Source organism: Oncorhynchus clarkii, chromosome 12 (assembly GCF_045791955.1).
Source record: "Oncorhynchus clarkii lewisi isolate Uvic-CL-2024 chromosome 12, UVic_Ocla_1.0, whole genome shotgun sequence".
Lineage (NCBI taxonomy): Eukaryota > Metazoa > Chordata > Actinopteri > Salmoniformes > Salmonidae > Oncorhynchus > Oncorhynchus clarkii.
In genome coordinates this window covers 52,473,204-52,498,653 of record NC_092158.1, presented here as the reverse complement: position 1 = coordinate 52,498,653, position 25,450 = coordinate 52,473,204, and the positions used below count along the sequence as shown (strand labels likewise).

The following is a 25,450-nucleotide window of genomic DNA, read 5'->3' as shown; positions in this document are numbered from 1 at the left end:
TTTGCAAGGGTGGGGCTGGTCTGGATGGCTGGTCCGAAATGCTTCAATGTGAACCACATGGCCGGCTTCAGAGAGGTAGAGGCACAGAATGGCTGGAAATGGGTGATGTTATTCTTAACCCCTGGTCCAGGGTAAGTTATCGTTTGTTCCTCCTAATGGTTAACGTTAGGACTTGGTCTTGGGCAATCTGATCCTAAATCTGTAGTTAGGGACCAATGTTTACAGCTGTGGTGAATTATGATACTTCATTCATGTGGTTGTGTAGACAACATGTATACAACATTCCCCCACATGGGATGAGGCGGCCATGGACATGACATAACAGAGTAGGAGAGAGGAGAGCTACAGTCACATTGACTAGACTTAGTACGTGTCAGGGGACAAACATATCACACATGGACACCGTCCAAGTGTTGACTGGAATAATGGATGTAAATAAACTGACTTCTAACGATGAGATTTCCAGCAATCTCAATCAATGAGTGATCCACAGACCAAGTAACCCCCAAAGCCTCCTCCCCGTGTCACAATGCATGCCAATAAGCCACAGCGGGTGCTGTTGGCAGCTGTACAAGGCGTCGCATCAACGCCATCTCACTGGGGTTAAAAACAGCCGTGGTATGATAGAGATCAAAACCTTCAGTGTGGCACCGAACGTGACCACTCCTGTCTCTCTGGTGCAATTTAAAAACTCCCAGCAGGCTTTTGGCCAGGATACTCGGCCCCTGTAATTGTCCAGGGGTGGAGAGAATATGGAGGAAAAAAAATCCCAAAGTGCCATTCACTAGCAACAGTAATACAAATTACTAGCAATCCCCCCTTGCTTTTAAACCCAGACAGGAAGTAGTGGGTCCTGCATTTTAATAGACGCCTCATCTCTTTTCTTTCCTCGTGCTCTCTCGCTCTCTTTCTCCCTTTATCTCCCAGATGCCCTCTGTATGTTACTGCTCATTTGCCCATTGTATCATCTCCCTAATCCTCGTGTCTGAAAAAGCTGATGTTTGGGGGTGATTAGAACGTGGACCTGTGAATAATGAGATAAGGGAAAACCGTCCTCATACATCAAAGAGGCCGAGCTAGAGTATAGTGTGACCATCTTACCTCCAGGAGCTGGGCTGCGTTTGGCCGACTCTCCGGATTCTTATCCAACGACTTTTTCAGGAAGTCCTTAAACTCCTGTGACCTTAAACACACAGAATTCCGGGAACATTAATCAAAGGAAGACAGAAAGGAGGAGATAGGGTGGTGGTATTTTCACTACACAACATCTTGACAATCTGAGGCTGTAACGGAACAGGCTCAGAGTTGAATGGCTGTGATAGGAGAAAACTGAGAATGGATTAACGTTGTAGTTACTCCATAATACTAATATAACTGACAGAGTGAAAAGGAAGCCTGTACAGAATAAAAAAAATATTCCAAAAATATGCATCCTGTTTGCAACAAGGTTCTAAAGTGATACTGCCCGAAAAAAATGGCAAATAGCACTTTGTATCCAGGACAAAAACTGCTTGGGGCAAATCCAATACAACATATTACGGAGTATCACGCTCCATATTCGCAAGCATAGTGGTGGCTGCGTCATGCTATGGGTGTATTTGTAATCCTTACGGACTGGGGAGTTTTTCAGGATAAAAAAAATAAAGAGAATGGAGCGAAGCACAGGCAAAATCCTAGAGGAAAACCTGATTCAGTCTGCTTTCCACCAGACACTGGGAGATGAATTCACCTTTCAGCAGGACAATAACCTAAAACACAAGGCCAAATATACATGATTTGCTCACCAAGAAGACAGTTAAAACTGTTACTCAGCAACATAGATTTTCAAGCAGATTTAAGTCGATGGCAAGATCTGAAAATTGTTGTCTAGCAATTGTTGTCTAGCAATCAACAACCAATTTCATAGAGCTTATAATAATAAAAATGGGCAAATGTTACACAAACCAGGTATGGAAAACCCTTGGAAGCTTAGACAACTGTAATCACTGAATTTGGATAATTATCTAAATCAAGACCACTTGTGTAGTGTTGACAAAAAAAGACAGACAATTATATCCATTTTAATCCCACTGTAACAACAATATTTGACCCACCACCTGGATTCGGTCCTATGTAGCAAAATTTCAAATCATGTTTTTTTTTTACATTGGAAACAAAGTAGAAACTAGAAAATGGTAAATCGTACACTGCAGTTGAGGAACAATGGGGAAAGTAATTCTGCTTTGAAAGTTGATAAACCTGTAACTCCACTTTTGAGAAAATGGCCGTTGAATGTTTTGCTACAGCTACTGGAGAGCTCTTCGTCTACACCTAATTCAGCATTGTTCACACCCTCTTAACCTTTAGCCCAAGATAAAAATACACTATCTAGTCCTTGGACTAGATCCCAATCTGACTTTGAACGTGTCCATATAAAGATACTGTATACATATTTTATAATATCATGCTTACTCAGACACTTAAAAAGTCTATAACAACCCCCCAGCCACATCTAGCTATGTGGTTGGATCACTATTGTCTAGACATGTACACATGTTCATGAAATACAATAGATGGCCGTAATCACCCCTAGACACACCTGGCTAACTTGATGGGTCATGTAATCATTCTCTTGCGAAGTCGAGTCTTTTGTTTAGACATGTAGCTAGCTAAACAATGATCCACAATCCCAACCCATAGCTACAGTACATACAGATTGGCATAGCTAGTCATCATTCATGAAATGCTTGAGTATGAATATGCAGGTAGCTAAAGCTAATCAAAAAGGTTCAATGTTAGCTAGCTAGTTAACATTAAACTATAACAAGCAATGCGAATGGCCTTCTGCGATACAAATAGTATTACTACACAGATCATACACATAACATTAACTAGCGAGCCAGCTAGCTAGCTAACGTTTGCTAGCTAGCTAACGGTATGCTTTAACTTGCAATGATTGGCAAAATTAGAAAGATATATCTGAAAATGTAGCTAGACTCTTAGCCGTATACATGGATGAATGAGTCACGGCAGCGTGTCTTTTCCATTTGGTTTGTAGCTAGCTACAGCTTGTTTGGCCCGTTGTTGTGTCAGGACACTGCAGTCAACCATGTGCAGAAAGTAACGTTTGTCCATCCCACTGATCTTTGAGGGCCGTAGCAACACTTTGTCAGTTCTCTATGGCTAACATTATATCTTTCAAGAAAGCTGAGGTATCAATGGTTATTTACACATACTGAGCAGCTCATGTTATAGACATGGAAGAACAATCCGAACTCATCTCTAGATATGTCTAGCCCATTCATTATCCTCAGCCAGTCATGGCTAGTGGGAAGATTCCTGTCTTTTTCAGTGGCTAAACCAACTAGGCTCGGAATTTAATAATTTTATTCGTATTTACAGATGGCATAAAAGTTTGATATTAAGGCACATGGAAGTTCACATGTTTTACAAGGCATTTCTGCACAAAAAAATGCATTTTGATTAAAAACACAAATAATAATAAAGCGTTGAAATGCCTCTCCTGTGAAGTAGTGATGTGCAACATATGCCTAGCTTCTTGAAACGGGACATAAATGTGGAAAAAGTCAAGGGGTGTGAATACTTTCTGAAGGCACTGTATTTCCTTAGAAAAATAAAGCTTTCACTAGGAATGCTCTTTTCCCATCTGGAGCATAGCTCTCTCCCCCCCCGGGTCTCACCACTTGTTGGGCTGCTCCAGGGTAGGGGGCTCAGACTTGGCTATCTTCAGCAGGACCCTCATGGGGTTGAGTTCGTGGTGCGGGGGCTCGATCTGGGCCAGCTCGATCAGGGTGATACCAAGGGACCAGATGTCAGCCTTGTAGTCATACGGAGCGTCCTTCATGGTCTCACACATCACCACCTCCGGAGCCATCCTGGAATACAATATAGCACAAAATGGTTAGCCTCTAAATGCAAAATCTGGTGCACATGTATATTTTGTGTTTGACATGTCAACGCACTTTGGATTCAGCTATGTTTACAGACCAAGTGAAGAGTAGGCCTATAAACTTCAATTACCAGAGGCCTATCCAGTGTTTGCCTACGATCAAAAGTGCCATATTACATCATCTTCAGAAATAGGATACTGCTTGGCTTCACATTCACTGTAAAATACATAGAGTGAAGTTGCATCTGTTACTCATTTATGAAGCTAGTGAACAGTGGGCAACACCTGGGCAGGTTGACTGAGAGGCCATTTCAGACGACAGTCATTGCCTTGGAGGAGGCCTGCTCTGGTCAATAGTTAACTTCAACCTGACCATGATCGGAGGACCAGTCAGAGCACAAGGTCCAGAACCACAACAACACATATCAGCTTTCACAAGAGCCTTGTAAAAGGTTTACGATCAAACCATAACGACTGAGCACTACTGTACGGAATGCTCTTATGATATCAAGCAGGGCATACAACTGGTTCAACAAGGCGTCGTGGATAGTAGGAAGGATGTTCTTAACTTCGTCATGCAGTACCACTGTAATCCCATTAAACACTGTGCGCTCAACTGGCACCCATGGCCCCTGGTCAAAAGTAATGCTCTTTAAAAAGGGAATAAGGGGCCATTTGGGACACACCCAGTGGCAGACACCCATTTACATTACTCTGTTTTCATGTCTATGTACCAGTACTTACCAGTAAGGTGTCCCTATGAAAGAGTCCCTTCTTTGTAGGGTTTTGGTATTTTTCGCTGACACCCCAAAATCCGCTGCAAGCACAAAGAAAAGTGTTGTTAAAAAAAAAGTTTTAATTCAATTTCTTGGTAAAGTGAATGATTAATGGGCCAGTGTTATAACCTGATATCTTCTTTCGGGGGAGGAATACCGTAAAATAATGAATAGCCCGGGCGCTTATTTCCTTCAAAATCACTGAACACAACCAGCGTTTATTAGAGACGGGCTTCCATTGGAGCCAGGCGTCTATTTCCTTCAGACGCATAGCTTTTGTTCGATAAAACATTCAAAAGACTACCACATTGTTTATTGTGACCAGTATAAACATAATATCAAATCCATCGCAGAGCAGACTAGTCTTCCTATCATACACTCCCGATGTCACGTTTAAGCATCATATTTGTTTCCACAGCGTAAACTGCCATGACATCATTGAGGGGAGACGCAAAGCTGAAATTCAATTTACTGAACAGGCAAAATATCCAAAATTTCCCCAGACAAGGTGTCAGTTTCCTGTTAAACCTTGAGGAATTTTTTAGGGGCCAATGACTTTCAATGAAAGATGAATGGGAATACCCTATAAACTGGGAGCAAAATATTCAATAACTTTCCCCATCCGTGTGATTAAATAGTTACCATGGGTCTCCCACCTGACGAACAAATCTAAAATGGTCTAAATCTGTGGAACAAAAAAACGTAAAAAAGGAAAAACGCATAACAGACTACTATATGACACGTACATGTCGGCCGTATTTGGATAACTTGTTGTTAAAAGCTCTCTGTTAAGCAGCAACAGGGGTTTTTCTGAGACCGACTGGACTGAGACTTAATGACTCCAGAGGCAACTCCCAGTCAATAAATCAAAGTTCTGGTGTCTCTGCTTGTGGGAATATTTAAGGGCATTGAAGAGGGCCTTGTAACATGAAGGATCAGTCAGACTGCACAAAGTTTCTGAACGGTGCCGAGGCCCATGCCGAGGCCTGGTCAAAAAGAAGCTGAAATGGGGAGTCCACAGAGGTTTCTTAGTTATCGGGCAGCACTGTAGAGTACAGTACAGTTCCATATCCTGCTCCTCAGTTTCTCTCCAATTTACATTTATAAAAGCTATTATACTGTAGGCTCCACAAAGCAGGGTTATTGTTAAGCAAGTGGTGCTTCAACAAAAATCTGATATCAACCGTTTTGACCCAAATCCTCCCGAATTTCAGGAATGCTGAAAATCAACAGAATACTAGCAACAAATCACATTTAGCAGAAAAAAAAACTTGTCAGAACACTGTTTTCCCACACTTCTCACATTTTATGCGTCGGAGAGGTCTCAGGGAATGATTTCGTCTAAGTGGGTTGGTTGTGTGTTCGCAACATTCATGTAAACATTCCCACCCCGCTCTTACTGACCAACAAGATGACCCCAAAGACAACGTGATCATTACACACTGTCCAATGAGAAGACTGTTGCTTATTGGAGTATTATTCCCCCCCAAAATTGATTAAGGTGGATAACAGCCCTGGTCTGTGGGATGGACACTTGATAGGAAAGGGGCATAGAGGAAGAGTAAGGATGGCTAGATGCTGTGGAATCTAGAAGATCCAATGAGAAGAAAATTGGTTCTAGTATTCTGGAAACTAGAGGAGGTCTCAGTGTTCTAGAAGAGGAGTACATTATAGGAGTAAAACATTGTGGAGGGAGAAGATGGTCTCACCTAGCTTGATGTCTCCCTCCAGGGTGAGGAGGATGTTCCCGGCCTTCAAGTCTCTGTGGATGATCTTGATGCTGTGGAGGTAGACCAGGGCCTCCAGCGTCTGTCTGCAGATCACCTGGATCTGAGGTTCCATCAGGCCCCGGTCCAGCTCTGCAGACCAGAGAGAGAAGAGGACACAGGTTAGGGGAAACTGACATCACTAACGCAGTGACATCAATGGCTAAGGTTTTACCAGAACAGGAAAATGGTACAACTCAACAACTTTAACTGAGAACCAAAGTCCCTCTAAAGAAAAGGCAAGGTGGGTTCGTTGAGACACCCGAGTATTTCCCATGAGGCAGATGGAGCTGCTGCCAGTACAAGCTGTAAGAGAATGTAAATTGGCTCTGATAATACATTTACATGCTAAAACAGGACTTTTTCCTCTCCGTGTTTAGTTAGTTGTATTTGGGGCCAACAACTGCTGTATGAAGAGCTGGATTATCAAAGGATAAGCAGCGCAGGGGTATTTCCCACAGTGTGTGGGTCTCGATCTGCCCCTAGTACCTTGCTACAATGGCAGACTCATTACAACGAGACATCACTTGGCCCTGTTCGCTAATCCTTTCATAATAAAGCAATATCCTTAAGAGCAACAGTGCCGTGGCAGTTGTAGCTACGACCACAGGTACGGAATGTGAATCAAAAAACGGCAGAGGTGGGGAGCTTAGGAAAACAATGTTCCAAGGGACGGAGCACATATTATAGATTGCACACCTATAAAGGAATACCCCGGCCTACAGTAGTGCATGTCTCCTCACCTAACATAGTAGCGTCTACGGCTCCTCCAGGGCAGAACTCGATCATGATCTGTGAGGAGGAAAAGGAAAAAAAAAAACAGCCAGCATTGTGATTTACAGTTTCTTTTCAGGAAATTCCAATGGAAGACAAAAACTTATCCGGAAATGCAAACATACAAAACATCCTAACAGGGTGGAGGGATTCCATGGAATGTGAAAACACAATTTTCTACAGAACTATTAACATGACAATGTCAAAAAGGTAGACATTAGAACCTCATTGTGTTTAACTTTAACTGTGATTGCATAAAAATAAAAAAATATATAAAAAATAAATAAAAAAAAGACTCCCAAAGAACAGGACAAGGGGTAAAGAAAAAAAAAGAGGGGGCTGAGAGGAGACAAGAGGGAAGGTCCACAGAAGAAGTGACAAGTGGTAGCCTAACTGTTTTCAACAGCAGCAGAGAACAGGTCTTGTATAACCCTGGGAGAAGATTTGAACTCAAGAGAAGAGGGGGAGACAGACAGGAGTTCTGGGAAGTGAGGCCTCTTAGAACCCAGTCGATCTGTCTAATAAAAAGACAGCACTTAGACATGTCAGCAGACGGCCTGACGCTGCCCCAGTCAACAGGAGAGAAACCAACATCTCCCTTTCTAGTTGTACACTCCAGTCTCTGACACCTGTGGCGAAAGCCTTCTCAAACACTCTGCACTGCCTCGTGTCAATGAAGGCGGAACACACCGTGGCCGAGCAGGACAGGACTACGGTCAGTGTGTTTAGCGATGGATGCGAGGGTCACTAACTCCACAGCCTTCCAAGACACATAAACCAAATACCAACACTGCTGAGGTGAAACAGCAAGAGGGAAAAGGCCCACTGAAAACAAGTCTGAAAAATGTACTGTCGGAGAGACTTAATCCAGCTGCCAAAAACGTAATCCTTGTTTCCTCCTCTCTCACACACACACACACACACACGAGCACAAGTCCCTCCACACTGTACTTTCAAAAGCTACTCATGAATGAGTCATGCAAGTCAACGGGGGGGCCTAATCACAAAGCCAGAGTATAAATAAGTGTTTTAATAAAATTCCACGATTCTAGAGGGTCACTGTGGTACATTAACCTATAGCCAGGAGTTCAGAGAGCCACTAAAATGTTCAAAGTGGTGTGTGTGCGCGTGCGAGCAATGTGTTTGGTCTTGGGCACTCAGAAGGCTTGTGACAGCTCAATAGCATGCATACCTGCCCTGTGATCTCACAGTTACATAATTCCCTGCTGATTGGGCAAACACAGATGTACATCTTGTTTTAACACAACACAAAATGCCCTCTCCAACCCATTCACTCGCCCCTATGCTATGACACCATTATCAAAGCATTGGCAAACCCTGCTGGACAGGGTGGAGGAGTTTCGTACTGAACAAAATGGAGGACAAAACGGTGGCTTGTTACCGTACATCTAGACACACACACACAGCTGGGGATGGTGTACCAACCTTCACGCCGAGGGAGGTGCCCATGTCGCCACAGTAAAACAAGGGCCTCTTATGATATTAAAAATAGGTTTTGTGAGGTCAGCTTTATGAATCCCTGCCAATCCACCCGTCAACAAATAATTCCGATGTGGATGACAAGCCATGTACTGTACATAGGATTAAGGCGGCGGCGAACACCTAAAGGCTTAGTCAGATTTACGTGTCACACCATGTCGTTTTTAGGGGAATTTAATGATGACTATCTATTGCTGCTAGGTCGGTAACTTCCCCTCCCCTTTGAGGGATTGTTTCCTCATGACGTGAGCAATGTTGCACTGGTGATCCAACTGGTCAGATCTACAGCCTGTATTGGCTGCACATGTACGTACATACAACAACGTACACACGCTCACGCAAATAAATTGTACATACCGCATTCTTCCACCACCTACTCACACAGCTCCGTCAACAGAGCCTGGCGTAGGCAGCCACAAAATACATCCGGCGTACAGCCCAATAGAGCTAGGAGGGTAGACATTGGCTGTACACAACCACCGAGTCTTTGAGAGGGCTGTGTTATGGGTTCCGTGAAAAGGACATTGAGCAATATTCCCAGATGTTCTATAGGATATGTGATAATCCACCTCCTTTTGTTTCATTTGGAGAGAAATGGGTTAATTAATGGCTGTTAAAAGATGTAGTTTCACTGGCTAAGCCCTATTTAAATTCCTGCCATTGACTGCTCAGTCGGGCAAGTTAAGTTGAGCCGATACTGGCGTGTGGACCTGCAAAACACTATTAGATATACAAGTAAACTGGCTGAGGCAGCACCTAGGAGACATTGACTTAGGTTTATTCAACTGTCCACCGACACCGATTTACAACCTAATTTAACGAATCTCCTGGGTATTAAATAGTGTGTCACTTGTATTTAAAAAGACCACCATGCTTTCTCCATCATGTTCAAAATCAGCAGTATTATGCGTTGTGACACCATGGAAAATGAGTATCGTTTCAGTGACAGATGGGTACATAACACTTCCCTCAGGAGTGATTCAGAACGGAAGGGGAACAGGAAGGTAGACAACACACTGCTCCATGCAACGTTGTACTGTAGGTCCACCGGGACGGTGGAAAAGTGGGAGTGAGATAAAGTGAACAAGTCGATAACGACAGATTTACCGTACACGGAGTGAAGCTGTGCGGGGGAAAGACTCAAGAACAAGGAACCTACACTGACATTCACCTCCTGTTTAATGGACTCTTTCTGCCTCTGATTGGTAACAACAGAACACTGCAGCATTCCTTTACGCGGAGAGCCCTCTCCTCGTCAAGACGGAGCCTCAAGGAGGGACAGACGAGGTATAGACTATACACGCACACGGATGACATCCAGACTGTGCAGCAGGGATTTATGTTGGCCCTGGCAGCTGAACACGATACCCATCTGTTGACACCCGTTAATAGAGATTTATTGGTTTACCATGGGATGATTTCCAGATGAAAGCATTATCATGGCTGGCTGGCTGCAGTCGTGCGTGTTAATGTCAGCAGTCAGTGGCAGCCCGATGTTATAAGGCCCCCCTATTTCTCACACTGTAGAGCGGGTTGTTCCCAAACTAGAACAAACAGCCTTCTCTCCCTCTACAGTGCAGAGTGGGTGGGCAGCGGAATGTGCCACCCCTGCTCTCCGGCTGAAAAAGGGGGGTTTGAGGCACACAGCCCAACCGCTGGTTCAGTCTGCAGCATGTCGTCAGCAGAGACATCCCGCCCAGGCAGAGTGGCATGCTCCAGGGATCACACATCTTTAGTCATCCCCTCGGCACTGGCCCTTAGCCAGGGAGAGGCTCTCAGTTTGTGGTGCCAGTGTTTGTGTGGAGGTTTTATGATCGAATGCCTCATCCACACCCAGAAATGTATGAGTTGTTATGACACTGTAGATAGAGTGGCGAGGGAGAGTCTAAAACTAGAACATGCTTCTTTTGTAATGATATCCAAGTACGACAGTTCTATTTATGCGTCATCTACATCTCCTACAACTATTTTTTGAAATATATATTTTTTAGGGGGTAGTTCAGCTTTAATATTGCAGATAGAAGCCACAATCTATAAAATGTAATTATCTGCATAATATCCAATCGCCCATTTCTGGGTAAAAATATATTTTTTTCACATGTTCCTTCCTTACTATTTTCACCTAACCCCCATCATCCCTCCCCTAATTGGAGTAAACTAATGGACAACAATACTTAGGCTTCTACATACTATATACACATTTTACAGACAGTATATTAGTTAATTTTGTTAATTTTAGTCCCACCCTTTAGCTCCCCTCAACCCCTCTCTGAACACCATCCGATTTTGATTTCTATATATTTTTTCAACTGCGCCGTGATGTTTCACAAAGATTCAAAACTTTTCTACAGATAGCAAAAGTGTTTTTTATTTTATTTACTAAGAGCATTATTGATTGACTGACTTTTCAAAATCACCCAGCAGGTGCTATTTGCGGCATTAGCTCCAGGTAAATGTTGCAATTCTTAAGTCATTCCTGAACCTGCGACCAAAAACAACCTACATACGCACATTACCAAAACAAGTGAGATATAGATAGATCTATCTCTCTATCGATATATCTCTAAGAAAAAACGTTAAATGAGCAGGTGTTCTAAAACTTTTGACACAGAGACAGGGACAAAGAGTGTGTTCATTCACGGGTTTCTTTTTTACTATATTGTAGAATAATTGTGACGACATCAAACTATGTGTAGTAACCAAAAGTGTTAAACGAATCAAAATATTTTATATTTGATATTCTTCAAATAGCCACCCTTTGCCTTGATGACAGCTTTGCACACTCTTGGCATTCTCTCAACTAGCTTCATGAGGTAGTCACCTGGAATGCATTTCAATTAACAGGTGTGCCTTTTAAAAAAAGTTCATTTGTGGAATTCCTTTCCTTCTTAATGCGTTTGAGACAGTTGTGTTGTGACAAGGTAGGGGTGGTATACAGAAGACGGTTTTTTACCAAATAGGGCTAAAATAGCCAATTCGGAATGCTGGTGAGTTACCGCCACTGATATCCGAAAGTTATTTCCGTCTGTATGGAATAGCGCATAAAACGTTGAGCTAAAATTGTAAGAAACACACACACACAAAATAATACTGCAAAGTTGCTTAGGAGCTAGAAGCAGAGCTGCCATTTCTATCGGCTCCATAATAAGGTCACTTGTATTTGTCTTGGCAGACATGGGCTGATTACAAAGTACATGCAAAACATGCCGTCTATTCAATAATAAGAAAGCAGGGGAAAGCTCAAATAAAGTGTACCCTACAAAAAGGGAGGAACTGAAAGATCTAGCTTGATCCTCCTAGTAACCTATAGGGTTCACCATCAGGTCAGACCAGAATCTATTCTGTAATAGAGGGCTATGGAGGGGATTAAACCATTGAGTTGGGTAACAACAGAACAAACTCCACACGGCCCAGTTCTGGCCCACTGTTGGCCACTACGTTCTTACCCAGAGCTTGGCATCATGGTAGAAGGCATCCAACAGCTTGACGATGTAGCGATGGTCACACTTGGCCAGGATATCTATCTCCACCATGTAATCCTCCAGCTCCTCCTCAGTCTTCGTCTCAATGACTTTGGCTGCAGCCAGCGCTCCAGTCTCCTTATTCTTGGCCTAGAAGACAAACGAGTCAACATTTACATAACACTAAAAAAAAAATAAAAAAAAAAAATGGGGAGAATATTGGCTCTATCCTCCATCACATGACATTCAGAAGCCTAGATTCAGTCAATGGGCCTTCTCAAATTGCAATAACATATGAATTTTGAGATTCATTCTTAAAAGGAGTTATTATCTATTGAGACACTGGTAAAATAGCATAAGGCGAGCACACAGGTAGTACACAAATGATTTCTGCACAAGGGGGCTGTTTCAACAGGCTATACAAGGACAGTGAATTTTATATTGGTTAATACTAAGAAACATCATAGGTGGGGGCCGGCAGTATGGCGAACTAGTGGGGGTGTTAGGAAGGAAATTAAACTTGTGAAAACCACCTTGTTTAGAAAACACAGAAGTGAATTACAAATGTATGTGACTACAATTGAAAAAAGGTATTGAATACGTCATTGAGACCGTCATAAATTGCTAAATTAATTCAATTTTCTTAAATATATGTTTATTACACTTCACATCGATAATATACTGGAAACAGTTGACAGTAACGATCGGACTTCAAAACCATATCTTGGCCCTGCCTACTCAGTGAATTTCTCAGAGCGCGCAAGACTTTCTCATGAGAAGAGAACCCAATCAAAGCCCTAGGAGAGTCAATTCTCTGGCAAACACGAGTCTAATTAACATGTTACTTAACCGCACTTTAAAAAGCACAACAGGAAAGGAAACTCCACACCCTATAAGAGCTGTGGAGGAGGAACCACTGTAGCCAGCCAGCCCATCCACATTGAAAATGGCACTACACATTGGTTAAACACAAAACAGATTGTACATGTCCCCAACAGAATAATAAACAAGCATCAAAACAGGAGGGTGAGTCAGTGGTGAGCACATAACTAGAACTAGAAGGAAAGTATATGTTTTTGTGTCATAGTTATAGTTCTGAGAATGAGGGGTAAAGGTAGGGCTGGGAAATATGACCAAAATATATACTTTTTTTGACGGTATGGCAGTATTTCATGGTTTTTGAATAATAAAAAAGTTTGACATTTACTTTGAGTAGTGATTGACCCTAGGGAGGCAACAAATAAATTGTAAGCGATTTCAAAAATGGGGCTTTCTCCATTCTAATTGATTGATACCTTTCAATCCAACAGTATACAACTGTGCATGTTCTGTGCAACTCTACACAACATGGGGCCCCACCCAATTTTTTTTTTATTTTATTTAGCAAATATTGCAATTGCAATTTGACTTGCGATTTAGATCAAAGCACTTGGGTGAACTCTTGTAATCATAGAGATAGAATGATTACTCTAATTCTATAGTTGGAATATAATGGGCATCTTGAATAAAGAGTTGTTTGACATGACAATGAATGTAAAAGCAAGGGATGCGTTATTGTGACAGGGTAGGAACCAAAGTGTTGGTCAATGTTTCCTCAGGGACCCTATAACCTTTGGCTAGATGAAATGTTCTCTTAGCTAATTCATGTAGCTAACATATTCATGTTTTGCCTATTCCTCTTATTTGGAAGACACTGTTGCACAAACATACTGATTTAAGCCTACACCATCACTGGTATCAGGAAATTATTAGCTAGCTACTATCTCTGACTCACAGTTAACTAGCGATTAGCGGCTAACAGAATAAATTTAGACAGACATACATGTTATTTAATTATTGCGTGCCCGCCAACAAGTATCTGCGTTGCCAAGGGCTAAAACAGAAGTCAGTTCTACTTGACGCAGATCGCGCTGCAAGTCCTGCCTCTCCCATCTCCTCATTGGTTTATAGAAGCAGGAACCCACGTGCCATCTCCTCATTGGTTATACCCACGTGGGTGACTGAAAGACGAATGAGGTTGGTGGCAGTAATGCACCTAATTTATGAAAGTTGCCAACCGCATTATAAAGTCAAGAGAAGAAAAAGCCTGGAAGGAGGAGAGATGACTAGAAACGATTCGGTTGACTGTTTTGTTTTGTGTGTGTATTTCAAGTAAAATACAACTCAATGTTTATATCCCAGGACAAATTAGTTAGCAACAGTGAGCTAGCTAAATAGGACAAATTAGCTAGCAAGTGCAAGCTAGCTAGCTTAATTGGCATAAATGTTTAATGCTTTTCGACCTATCCCCAAATTAATATAATTGGTTCAGAGTTTGTTTTGATATTTTAACCTGGTGTCGTGATCGCGTTTGGTGTGGGTGGACGAAATGCATTTATGCACATTGTCACACGATGGCGCACGTGTGCAGCCGGTTTGGGTTCCGTATAACACAATTTATTTTTACCACAACTTGCTAAGACAAACTAACCGTTTGCAGACAGTAAGATACAAACTAATAGTGTGATTATAGAACACTTGTGGATTTATTTTATGAAGCCAAGCAGCATCATTGTCATCAACATCTTGTTGCATTGACCATCAAATTGTTTTTGTCACATGCACCGAATACAACAGGTGTTACCTTACCGTGAAATGCTTACTTACAAGCCCTTAACTAACAATGCAGATCAAGAAAGAGTTAAAACATTTACTAAATAAAGTAAAGAACAAGGTTATATACAGGGGGTACAGGTTAGTCGAGGTAATTTGTACATGTACAAATATTGAAGGTTTGTGCAGCTATTCCAAGTTCATACATTTAAAAAAAAGGCTAATTGATCATTAGATAAACCGTTTGCAATTATGTTAGCACAGCTGAAAACTGCTGTTCTGATTAAATAAGCAATAAAACTGGCTAGTTGAGTATCTGGAGCATCAGCATTTGTGGGTTTGATTACAAGCTCAAAATGCCCAGAAACAAATCACTTTCTTCTGAAACTCGTCAGCCTATTCTTGTTCTGAGAAATTAAGTATTTTCCATGCGAGAAATTGCCGAGAAACTGAAGATCTCGTACAGCGCTGTGTACTACTCCCTTCACAGAACATCGCAAACTGCCTCTAACCAGAATAGGAAGGAGTGGGAGGCCCCGGTGCACAACTGAGCAAAATGACAAGTACAACAGATGCCTCACAAGTCCTCAACTGGCAGCTTCATTAAATAGTACCCACAAAACACCAGTCTCAACATGAACAGTGAAGAGGCGACTCCGGGATGCTGGCCTTCTAGGCAGAGTTGCAAAGAAAAAGCCATATCTCAGACTGGCCAATAAAAAGAAAAGATTAAGATGAGCAAAAGAACAGACACTAGATAGAGGAACTCTGCCTAGAAGGTCAGCATCCTGGAGTTGCCTCTTCACTGTTGATGTTGAGACTGGCATTTTCATTGTCAAAAACTGTATTTCTAGGGGGATTAGGATTAAGGTAGAACTAGCGTTAGGATTCAAATTTGGTTTAGGGTTAGAGTTAATAAGGTCATGGGGTAAAGGGAAAATAGGATTTTGAAGGGTTATAAAATTGTGCCACCCCCCACCAGGTTAGTTTGGGTTTGTGTGTGTGGCTTTAGCTCCTCCCAATGACCTGGAGACGTGAGGCTGCAGACTGAACAGCCTGGTGGGGTCCAATACCTGAGGGGGCTGTGGGAAAACATATGGGTAAACACTGCAGTTAGGCATCGAGATACTAGCCTACCATAGTTACAGACCTGAGGTTTCCTGAACACATGATCTCACCTGGAATAAGTCCAGGGATTTTTTAAAACATGTCTTTCCTGGTGAGGTAACAAGGTCAGGAAACCTAACCTAATATTTGCATACGGTGTATGACCGGAGAGAGAGACATGCTAGTGTATCTGACAATTCGTCACTGAGCATTTGCATTTCAAAACCACCATTCGGGAACTTGCTCTGCTCCCACCATCGGAGGCAACAGGGCGCCACATTATGTTTACCAGTCCCACTTTACAAGCCTTCACAGCCAAGATCTCCATCCCCTCCCTCCCACACTCATTGTGCCTCACAAGGCAGCGCTGACTTCCTGGAAGGCATCAAGGCCCTGGAGACTCTCCACTGGAGGAGGGAAGATGCAGGGAGAGGAGAGGTGCTGGTTGAGGATAGAGCTGTGTAAATCACACTAACCTAACTATACTAACAGAATAAAGAAGCGGGAAACGGCTGCAAAACAGGCTCACACCACCGAGTCTCCCTCCCATTATCGTAGGGAGCTCAGCTTTGGACTTCTTCGCTAACTCAATCATCATACTGGGGAACAAAACAACTGATCAGTGGTTTGTTTTGCGCAACGTTTCCATGGATGTCAGTAACAACTGATTGACACTGGCCCCTCTCCTCTCCTCTGCTAGCCCGCCTGCCTGTATGTCTGTGACACTCCATGAGAACAGTCTATCATCCTCTCCCTGCAAAAAAACAACACCAATGCTCCACGAAGTGGCAGAGGTTGAAGAAGTTAAACGAGGGATCAGCCATTGTTTCATGCCGTTTGGGTAAATGGCTGTGAGCACACACACTGCTGCCCCCTCACACCCCACCCCAAAGTAAATCATCCTGCTAAAACACTTAAGGAGATAATCTGTTCAAATAGAACATAGAGGTCATAAATAAAGCCAGGGAAAGCCTGAGATCCAGTTGGAGGAGTGACTGTGCGGATTACTACACCTGGCTGTGAGAGGAGAGGAGCAGACACACTGGGTGGTGCGTCTCTGCACTCTGCTGCTGGCACAGCCTCCTGGGGCCAATTACCTCCAGGCTGAATCAATAGTGTCAGATATCAGCATACAGTAAGCATGGGGCGGTGTGCTGAGGCGTGGGCCTGTCTGCTGGTACACTGTAGTATGCACTCTGCCAGCGCACACACAGTGCCACGCACACTGACAGGACACAGATCCCATCCCCAACCCGTCTCAAGATAATGCATGTGCTTAACCTTAGCCCTGCCGTTAAGATGTCAAGATTTACTCGGCAGCCTAATGTTAACAATAATTCTAGACCTCAGCCTACAGATAGATGACTTAGACATTATGACAAAAATGAAGAAAATAAAAAAAGACATCTCCAGCAGCTTTGGACTGGGGGCACAAGGGCTGTGTGTTAAATTATTGAATGACTTGCATATCAGGTCTAGCTAATGTAGGTGTTAACTGTCAGTCGCTTGAGAACTGTCAGTCGCTTGATAATAAAGCCTCTCTCACAATATGTGGCTATCATCCCATTCTATTTATCAGAGTAGGACTAGGCTTCTCCATGAAGTATGCCAGAGTTCTCCAAAAGCACAAAGAACGTGATAACGATCAAAATGCATGTGTCCCATTGAATATAAAGAACACACTAATACTAATGATAACTAGTTATTTATTAGGTGTTAAAAGCTACTGTTACGTTGCTGCTGCACAGAGAATGCGTCCCAAATGCATCTATACCCTCTATAGTGCACTACTTTTGACCAGGGCCCATAGGGCTCTGTTCAAAAGTAGTGCAATCAGAATTACCTTTATTCACCAACTACATTTATACTACCATTCAAAGGTTTGGGGTTACTTAGAAATGCCCTTGTTTTTGAAAGAAAAGCACATTAAAAAAAAGGATCAGAAATACAGTGTAGACATTGTTAATGTTGTAAATGACTATTGCAGCTGTAAACGGCATATTTTTTATGGAATAAAAAGGCCCATTATCAGCAACCATCACTCCTGTGTTTCAATGGCATGTTGTTAGCTGATCATTGTTGATCATTTTAAAAGGCTAATTAATCATGAGAGGACAAGTACATTAGTGTGTCTAGTTTGAGAAACAGACGCCTCACAAGTCCTCAACTGGCAGCTTCATTAAATAGTACCTGCAAAACACCAGTCTCAATGTCAACAGTGAAGAGGCAACTCCGGGATGCTGGCTTTCTAGGCAAAGTTCCTCAGTCCAGTGTCTGTTATTTTGCCCATCTTAATCTTTCATTTATATTGGCCAGTCCGAGATATGGCTTTTTCTTTGCAACTCTGCCTAAAAGGCCAGTATCCCGGAGTTGCCTTTTCACTGTTAACGTTGAGACCAGTGTTTTGCAGGTACTATTTAATGAAGCTGCCAGTTGAGGACTTGTGAGGCATCGGTTTCTCAAACTAGACACTAATGTACTTGACCTCTTGCTCAGTTGTGTACAGGGGCCTCCCACTCCTCCTTCTATTCTGGTTAGGGCCAGTTTGCGCTGTTCTGTGAAGTGAGAAGTACACAGTGTTGTACGAGATCTTCAGTTTCTTGGCAATGTCTTGCATGGAATATCCTTTATTTATCAGAACAGGAATAGACTGACGAGTTTCAGAAGAAAGTTTTGTTTCTGACCATTTTGAGCCTGTAGTTGAACCTACAAATGCTGATGCTCCAGATACTCAACTAGTCTAAAAGGCCAGTTGTATTGCTTATTTAGTACAACAGTACAACAGTTTTCAGCTGTGCTAACATAATTGCAAAAAGGTTTTCTAATGAACAATTAGCCTTTTAAAATGCTAGTAGATATTCCCCCCAAAAAGAATCTGCCATTTCCAGCTAGAACAGTCATTTACAACATTAACAATGTCTACACTTTATTTCTGATCGATTTGATGTTATTTTAAAACTGACAAAAAGTGATTCTTTCAAAAACAAGGACATTTCTAAGTGACCCCAAACCTTTGAACGGTAGTGTACATAGACGGAATTTGATTTGGTAAATGATGCCAAGGTAAACAGAATATAGAAGATGAACATACTATTACAGACAGTATATAGGGAATAGGAGGGCATTTGTGAGAAACACAGATGTCACGTCCAGATGCAATCTGTGGCATACGATGCGCTTCCTCTCAATCTTCTTCTTGAACTAATGCCAAATGTGTATGCCAAATGTGTCTCGTCTCCACAGGATGCTTGGCTCTAGTCCCCAGAGGTCAGGAGGACAGGTCAGGGGAGATCACAAGTGGTCATACAGCTCAAAATCAGTCCCCGGGCAGACAGACATGGCAGGCAGGAAGACAGAGCCAGGGGATTGGTTAGTGTACACTAAGCCCTCTGCAAATAAGCTTTAGCTTTAGAGGAGATAATCATTAGCGTCTTCCAGGAATCTTCCAGGAGCTTTCACTGCTGGCTGTGTACACTAATGTGTTGTTATTTAGGCTACCTGCCTTTCCACTGGGAACATTTTATTTCTCGTCTTACATTTTTGGGGCGGTAGGTAGCCTAGTGTTTAGAGCGTTGGGCCAGTAAGCGAAAGGTTGCTGGATAGAATCCCAGAGCTGACAAGGTAAAAATCTGTCGTTCTGCCCCTGAACTGTTCCCCGGTATGCCGTCATTGTAAATAAGAATTTGTTCTTAACTGACTTGCATAGTTAAATAAAAATAGGCTGAGGATTACACACAGGGTTAAACTCTTACTGTATCTTTATTTACAGAGAGTTGTTCAAAATGGCCGGGGGACGCAGCAGGGAAGTTCAAACTTTTAACCCAGAGAGGTACGGTGCTGCCGTCTTTCAGGATGTGGTAGTTTCGCTGCGAGGTATTATGAAAGGTTTCCCAGTGAAGAATTCACCACAGCAAATCTCTTAAGATGGGCTCTGAACATGGAGCTGTTGTGTACATTTCGCTGATGTTTGACTGGATAAAACATAGTACAGTACCAGTCACTCGTGTAGAAAATGTCATCCATCTTGATAAAAACGTGAAACATGGTGCTTTGATAGACTACACAAAAAGGCATACGTTCGATCACTTTTCAAAGCACTGCTGTTACATAATGCATTGTGCTAAAACAGTAGGCTACGAATCAGATTTAAGCTAGCTTCAATGTATTCCAAAACCAGTTATGACTTGTTAACTCATGATTTTCTCAGTCTCACAAAACATCCCTCCCTCGCCCACACTCCATCTCAAGACAGTCACCACTGAGGCAACCTGCCACATACCGACAGGGGGCTGGGGAGTCATGGGGGGACAAGCCTCTACAGGAGAATCCTTATCAGGCCGGTCACAGCTGGGCCCCACAGATTACCAGCCCTGGAGCACAAACATGTGCTTTCACCATGCAGGCCTCCTGTATTACAGGAAAACCCTTGATCTCTGTCCCAAATGGCACCCTATACCCTACATAGTGCATTATATAGGGAAAAGGGTACCATTTGGGATGGCGCCGTCAGGTAATGTTATGCTAACTAATGCAACTCACAGTACAAGGCAGCAGCTGCCAGGGAGCCTGCTCAGCAGCACGTGTTCCATTAATAAGTAAAAGGGACCGATCGGCACTTGTGCTTCGGCCATACCAGCAAACACAACATGCTGTGACACAGGGATCAGCAGGAAGTGAGACATTCTCCCATCTCAGCAATAGCCATCATGTGGGGGAGATTTACGCAACTCTGCTCTCGTCATGACTACCTGTAGTCCTGGGAAATCTTTGGTCTCTGAAGTGAACAAATTGATGCACACGTGCGTTTTAAGAATGATAGTCGAGGCCTCCCGCCTCCTGGTTAGTTCATCAGACAAGATACAGATACCTGTATACTGTTCAAAGAGCAGCTTTAAGTTAACTACTGCTGCGTGACACTGACTACTAGGTCCTCCTTACCATCTGGTGACAGTGACAGGCCAATGGGGCACATTAACCTGAGAGTGATACCCAACCGTGACACCCCCATGACAACCTGAGAGAATATCAACAAAGCCCTGTTGTTCACCCGGATGTATACAGCCAACCCAGATCATGAGGCCAGCCAGACTGACACCGACACTCTCCCAGACATTACTGGAATCAAAAAGGAAGCATGTGACCAGCAATGACCAAGCAAACAGATGACTCAACGAGTTGATTTGTTTCACAGGTGTTCTAAAAGGAGTTGTTATAGCCAACATTTGAACTAGATCTTGCCGGCCCTGGAGCAGTGAACAGAAGTGTCCTCCATACTGGTATAATTGACTTGTAGTTATGGGAGTCATCTAGTGGCTTCCTGAACTCCCTTGATATGTCCCAAATGGCAACCTATTCTCTATATCGTGCACTACTTTTGATGGGCTCTGGTCCAAAGTAGTGACCTATAAAGGGAATAGGTTACCATTTGGGACGAAGGCTAGTCTGGACAGGCTGTGGAATGGAGCCCCCGAGACCCCATCCCACAGACGGATTAGTCAGTAGCCCGAGGGCCACATAGGATGTTTCCATCACCCCTCCGGCCCATAGCTTTTCTCCTGACCCTGACTGCTCCAGGTGAGGAGCACTGACTCCTCCGCAAGCACTCCAGGACAGCCAGACTTCTGGCGACTGGAAAACACATTTAGCCAAGGGGAAGATTGTAGAGACAGTATTGTCACATGTGTCAGTCTTTATTGAAAAGTGTTGTTTCCATTGTAAGTGTACATTCCAAAGAGATCTTCTAGTATACTAAATTATATTCTGAGTCCTAAAGTGTATGAGACATGAAGCGATTTTAAAGTATCCCCTGGACAGAAAACTGCTTAGTCAATAGCCACTGTTAAAATTGGCCTACATGCAGCATAAGGTGGTGTATTTTGGTGGTAGGGGTAACTGAAGGGATCCTTTATTTCTATTAGGGTGGCTCCATGTTATTTTTCCTTTCAGTGTCGTCAGTGAAATCCCACATGGTGTTCTCACATGCCTGTTCACAAGGTATGAGTGGGGGCACTGTACTCTGGTCGGGCCTCACTTCTTCCACTGGCCCCCTAAGTCAAAGACACCCACTGTACTACACTGGGCACGAGCAGATACATTTTCCTGCCATGTCGCAATGTGAGGACTAAAAGACAGATTAAATATAAACCCATAACCCAAACTACAGCTGGGTTTGGATGAAGCAAACAGTGGAGGGTAATAGTGGGGTCTCCTGGGGAGGTCCAAATGGAGCCCAGTTAGTACAACAGCTCTACAGGAGTTGATCCGTCTGTATTGGGCATGAAATCAGAGTGTGCTGCCCTTCAAAAGGAAGCAATAAATTGGTGAACACAATCGGTACAAAAGCACCTTCCAAGATGTTCAATGCAGTTAGTTTTGACTAGGGTCAAAATGCTTTATTCTATCTTTATTTAACTAGGCAAGTCAGTTAAGAACAAATTCTTATTTTCAATGACGGCCTAGGAACTGCCTGTTCAAGGGCAGAACGACAGATTTGTACCTCGTCAGCTCGGGGGTTTGAACTTGCAACCTTCCGGTTACTAGTCCAACGCTCTAACCACTAGGCTACCCATTCTCTCGAACAGCTTCATGAAGAATGCTTTTCCAACCGTCTTGAAGCAGTTCCCACATATACTGAGCACTTGTTGACTGCTTTTCCTTCACCTCTGCGGTCCAACTCATCCCAAACCATCTCAATTGGGTTGAGGTCAGGTGATTGCGGAGGCCATGCCATCTGATGCAGCACTCCATCACTCTCCTTCTTGGTCAAATAGCCCTTACACAGCCTAGAGGTGTGTTGGGTCATTGTCCTGTTGAAAAGCAAATGATAGTCTCACTAAGCGCAAACCTGATGGGATGGCAAATTGCTGCAGAATGCAGTGGTAGCCATGCTGGTTAAGTGTGCCTTGAATTCTAAAATCATTGACAATGTCACCAGCAAAGCACCCACAAACATCCATGCTTCACAGTGGGAACCACACATGTGGAAATCTTCTGTTCACCTACTCTGCGTCTCACCAAGACACAGCAGTTGGAATCCATAATCTCCAATTTGGACACATCAGACCAAAGGACAGATTTCCACTGCTTGCGTTTCTTAGCCCAAGGAAGTCTTCTTATTGGTGCCCTTTAGTAGTGGTTTCTTTGCAGCAATTCAACCATGAAGGCTTGATTCACACAGTCTCCTCTGAACAGTTGATGTTGAGATGTGTCTGTTACTTGAACTCTGTGACGTGCAATCTGTGGTGCTTTTAATTGGCAATTTCTAATGCTGGTAACTCTAATGAACTTATCATCTGCAGCAGAGGTAATTCTGGGTCTTCCTTTCCTGTGGCAGTCCTCATGAGAGCCAGTTTCATCATACCACTTGATGCCTTTTGCGACTGCACTTCATGTCTTAAAGTAACGGACAGTCATTTCTTGCCATAATATGGACTTGGTCTTTTAGCAAATATGGCTATCTTCTGTATACCACCTCTACCTTGTCACAAATGAACTTTGAACAAGGCACACCTGTTAAATGAATTGCATTCCAGGTGACTACCTCATGAAGCTGGTTGAGAGAATGCCAAGAATGTGCAAAGCGGTCATGAAGGCGAAGGGCGGTTACTTTAAAGAATCGCAAATGAAACACCTTTGGTTACTACATGATTCCATGTGTAATTTCATTGTTTCATTTTATGGTGTCTTCACTATTATAATATGTAGAAAATAGTAAAAAATAAAGAATAACCCTAGAATGAGTAGGTGTCCAAACTTTTGACTTGTACCTTCATAGAACAAATATAAAACATGTAAAGTGTTGGTTTCGTGAGCCGAGATAAAAACAAATCACAGAAATGTTCCATACACACAAAAATATTATTTCTCCCAAAATTGTACACAAATTTGTTTCCATCCCTGTTCTCCCTTTGCCAAGATAATCCATCCACGTGACAGGTGTGGCATATCAAGAAGCTGATGATAAACAGCATGATCATTACGGTGAAGGTGAAAGGTGAAACTTGTGCTGGAAACACTAGACAACTAAAAGTTTCTCAAGACATAGCAAATATTGATTTCACTCCTGTTAGAATAAAAAAAGTATTCGGGGGGAAAAAAAACTACCTAGATTAAATCCCACTTTTCAAGTAAGAAAATAAACCATCAAAACACGTTATAAAAGATTGAATCAGGCATGCTGACGGCATGACAATGTCACTGTGCACAAAGCAAGGTTCATAAAGAAATTGTTTGAGATCGGCGTGTTAGAACTGGACTGTCCTACACAGAGAGCCCTGACCTCAACTCCATCGAATACACCTTTAGGATGATTTGGAACACTGACAGCGAGCCAGGCCCAATCGCCCAACATCTGTGCCGGACCTCACTCACGCTCTTGTGCCTGAATAGAAGCAAGTCCCCGCAGCAATGTTCCGACTTCTAACTACTGGAAAGCCTTCCCAAAAGGGTGGCGGCTGTTATAGCAGCAATGGGGAAAACAACTCCATATTAATGCCATGGTTTTGGAATGAGATGTTTGACGAGCAGGTGTCCACATTCACCACATGACCAAAAGTATGTTGAAACCCATATTGCTTACCTTGTAAACTTTTCCAAAAGCCCCATCACCCAACTCTCCGATAATTTCCCATTGGTCATTAGGATTGATGTCTCGATGAACGTGTTCATATTGTTTTGCCTTCTTTTTTATGTCAAAATTAGACAGGCGAAGTATTTTGCTGAATTTAGCAAAAGCCATGGTTCGCCGCAAAAATGCAATAAAAGCTGTTCATAAAAGCCACGTTTCTCAAGACACAGCAACTATTCTGAGTTTCACTCTTGTTAGAATAAAAAAGTATTCGGGGGAAAACTACCTGGATTTATAATCACACACCTTTCAAGTAAGAAAATAAGCCGTCAAAAACACGTTCTAAAATATTGAATCACGCGTTGTCATAAAAAAAATAAACGTAATATTTCCATTCACATGACTTGTCCACTGCACACAACGACCACCTGCTGAAACATAGTAACCAGTTATGGAGAACAACTTGTTGCTTCTGAGTAAAAAGACAGAAGCCCCACCTTATTGCCATGTTCAAATGCTAATCGGAACTAGAAAACTCGGAAAAGTCCGACTTGCTAAAAATATTGTAGTTATACAAGTGCCGCGTTCAAACAGTTAAAAAGTCGGAAATTTACACATTTCCTAGTTCATACTAATATTTAACGTAGCACAGGCCTATAGCTCCCCAACGCTCCCACAGTGTCATGGAAATGTCGTTTTCTGTGCGCAGATCCGTCATCTTTACGCAAGATATGTAGTTAAAATAATTCCACTTCCCAGTTTAGATGTACATGTCGTTTTTAAAATATCTGTCAAGTGTTTCCAGATTTTTATGAAATATGACCTATAATTAATTACAATATAAGTGAAATAGCCTTTCTTATCATTTTGGGCAATGACAACTATATTAAAAAGCAGCTCTTATGTTTTAGAACGGTGTGGGCATACCACAACAACAGTATGGTGTCCTGTATGCAGGACATTAAAAATATTCACGTGAAAAGTCCGCTGATTGGTCAGCTCATGCTCATTGAGAGGAT

The 25,450-nt window shown here is 42.7% G+C and overlaps 1 protein-coding gene across 1 annotated transcript in view; it reads right to left on the bottom strand.

The window, feature by feature from the left end:
* The window catches only part of LOC139420798 (serine/threonine-protein kinase 10-like), a 41,880-nt gene extending 16,996 nt beyond the window's left edge, over positions 1–24,884 (bottom strand). Inside the window, exons 1-7 of the mRNA XM_071171078.1 lie at positions 24,444–24,884; positions 12,152–12,316; positions 7,175–7,223; positions 6,375–6,524; positions 4,634–4,706; positions 3,681–3,875; positions 1,102–1,183 (exon numbers count right to left, since the gene is read on the bottom strand). Of these exons, the coding sequence (XP_071027179.1) occupies positions 1,102–1,183; positions 3,681–3,875; positions 4,634–4,706; positions 6,375–6,524; positions 7,175–7,223; positions 12,152–12,316; positions 24,444–24,602 (873 nt within the window). The 5' untranslated portion in view covers positions 24,603–24,884. The remainder of the gene's footprint in view (positions 1–1,101; positions 1,184–3,680; positions 3,876–4,633; positions 4,707–6,374; positions 6,525–7,174; positions 7,224–12,151; positions 12,317–24,443) is intronic.
* Between the last annotated feature and the right edge of the window lie 566 nt (positions 24,885–25,450).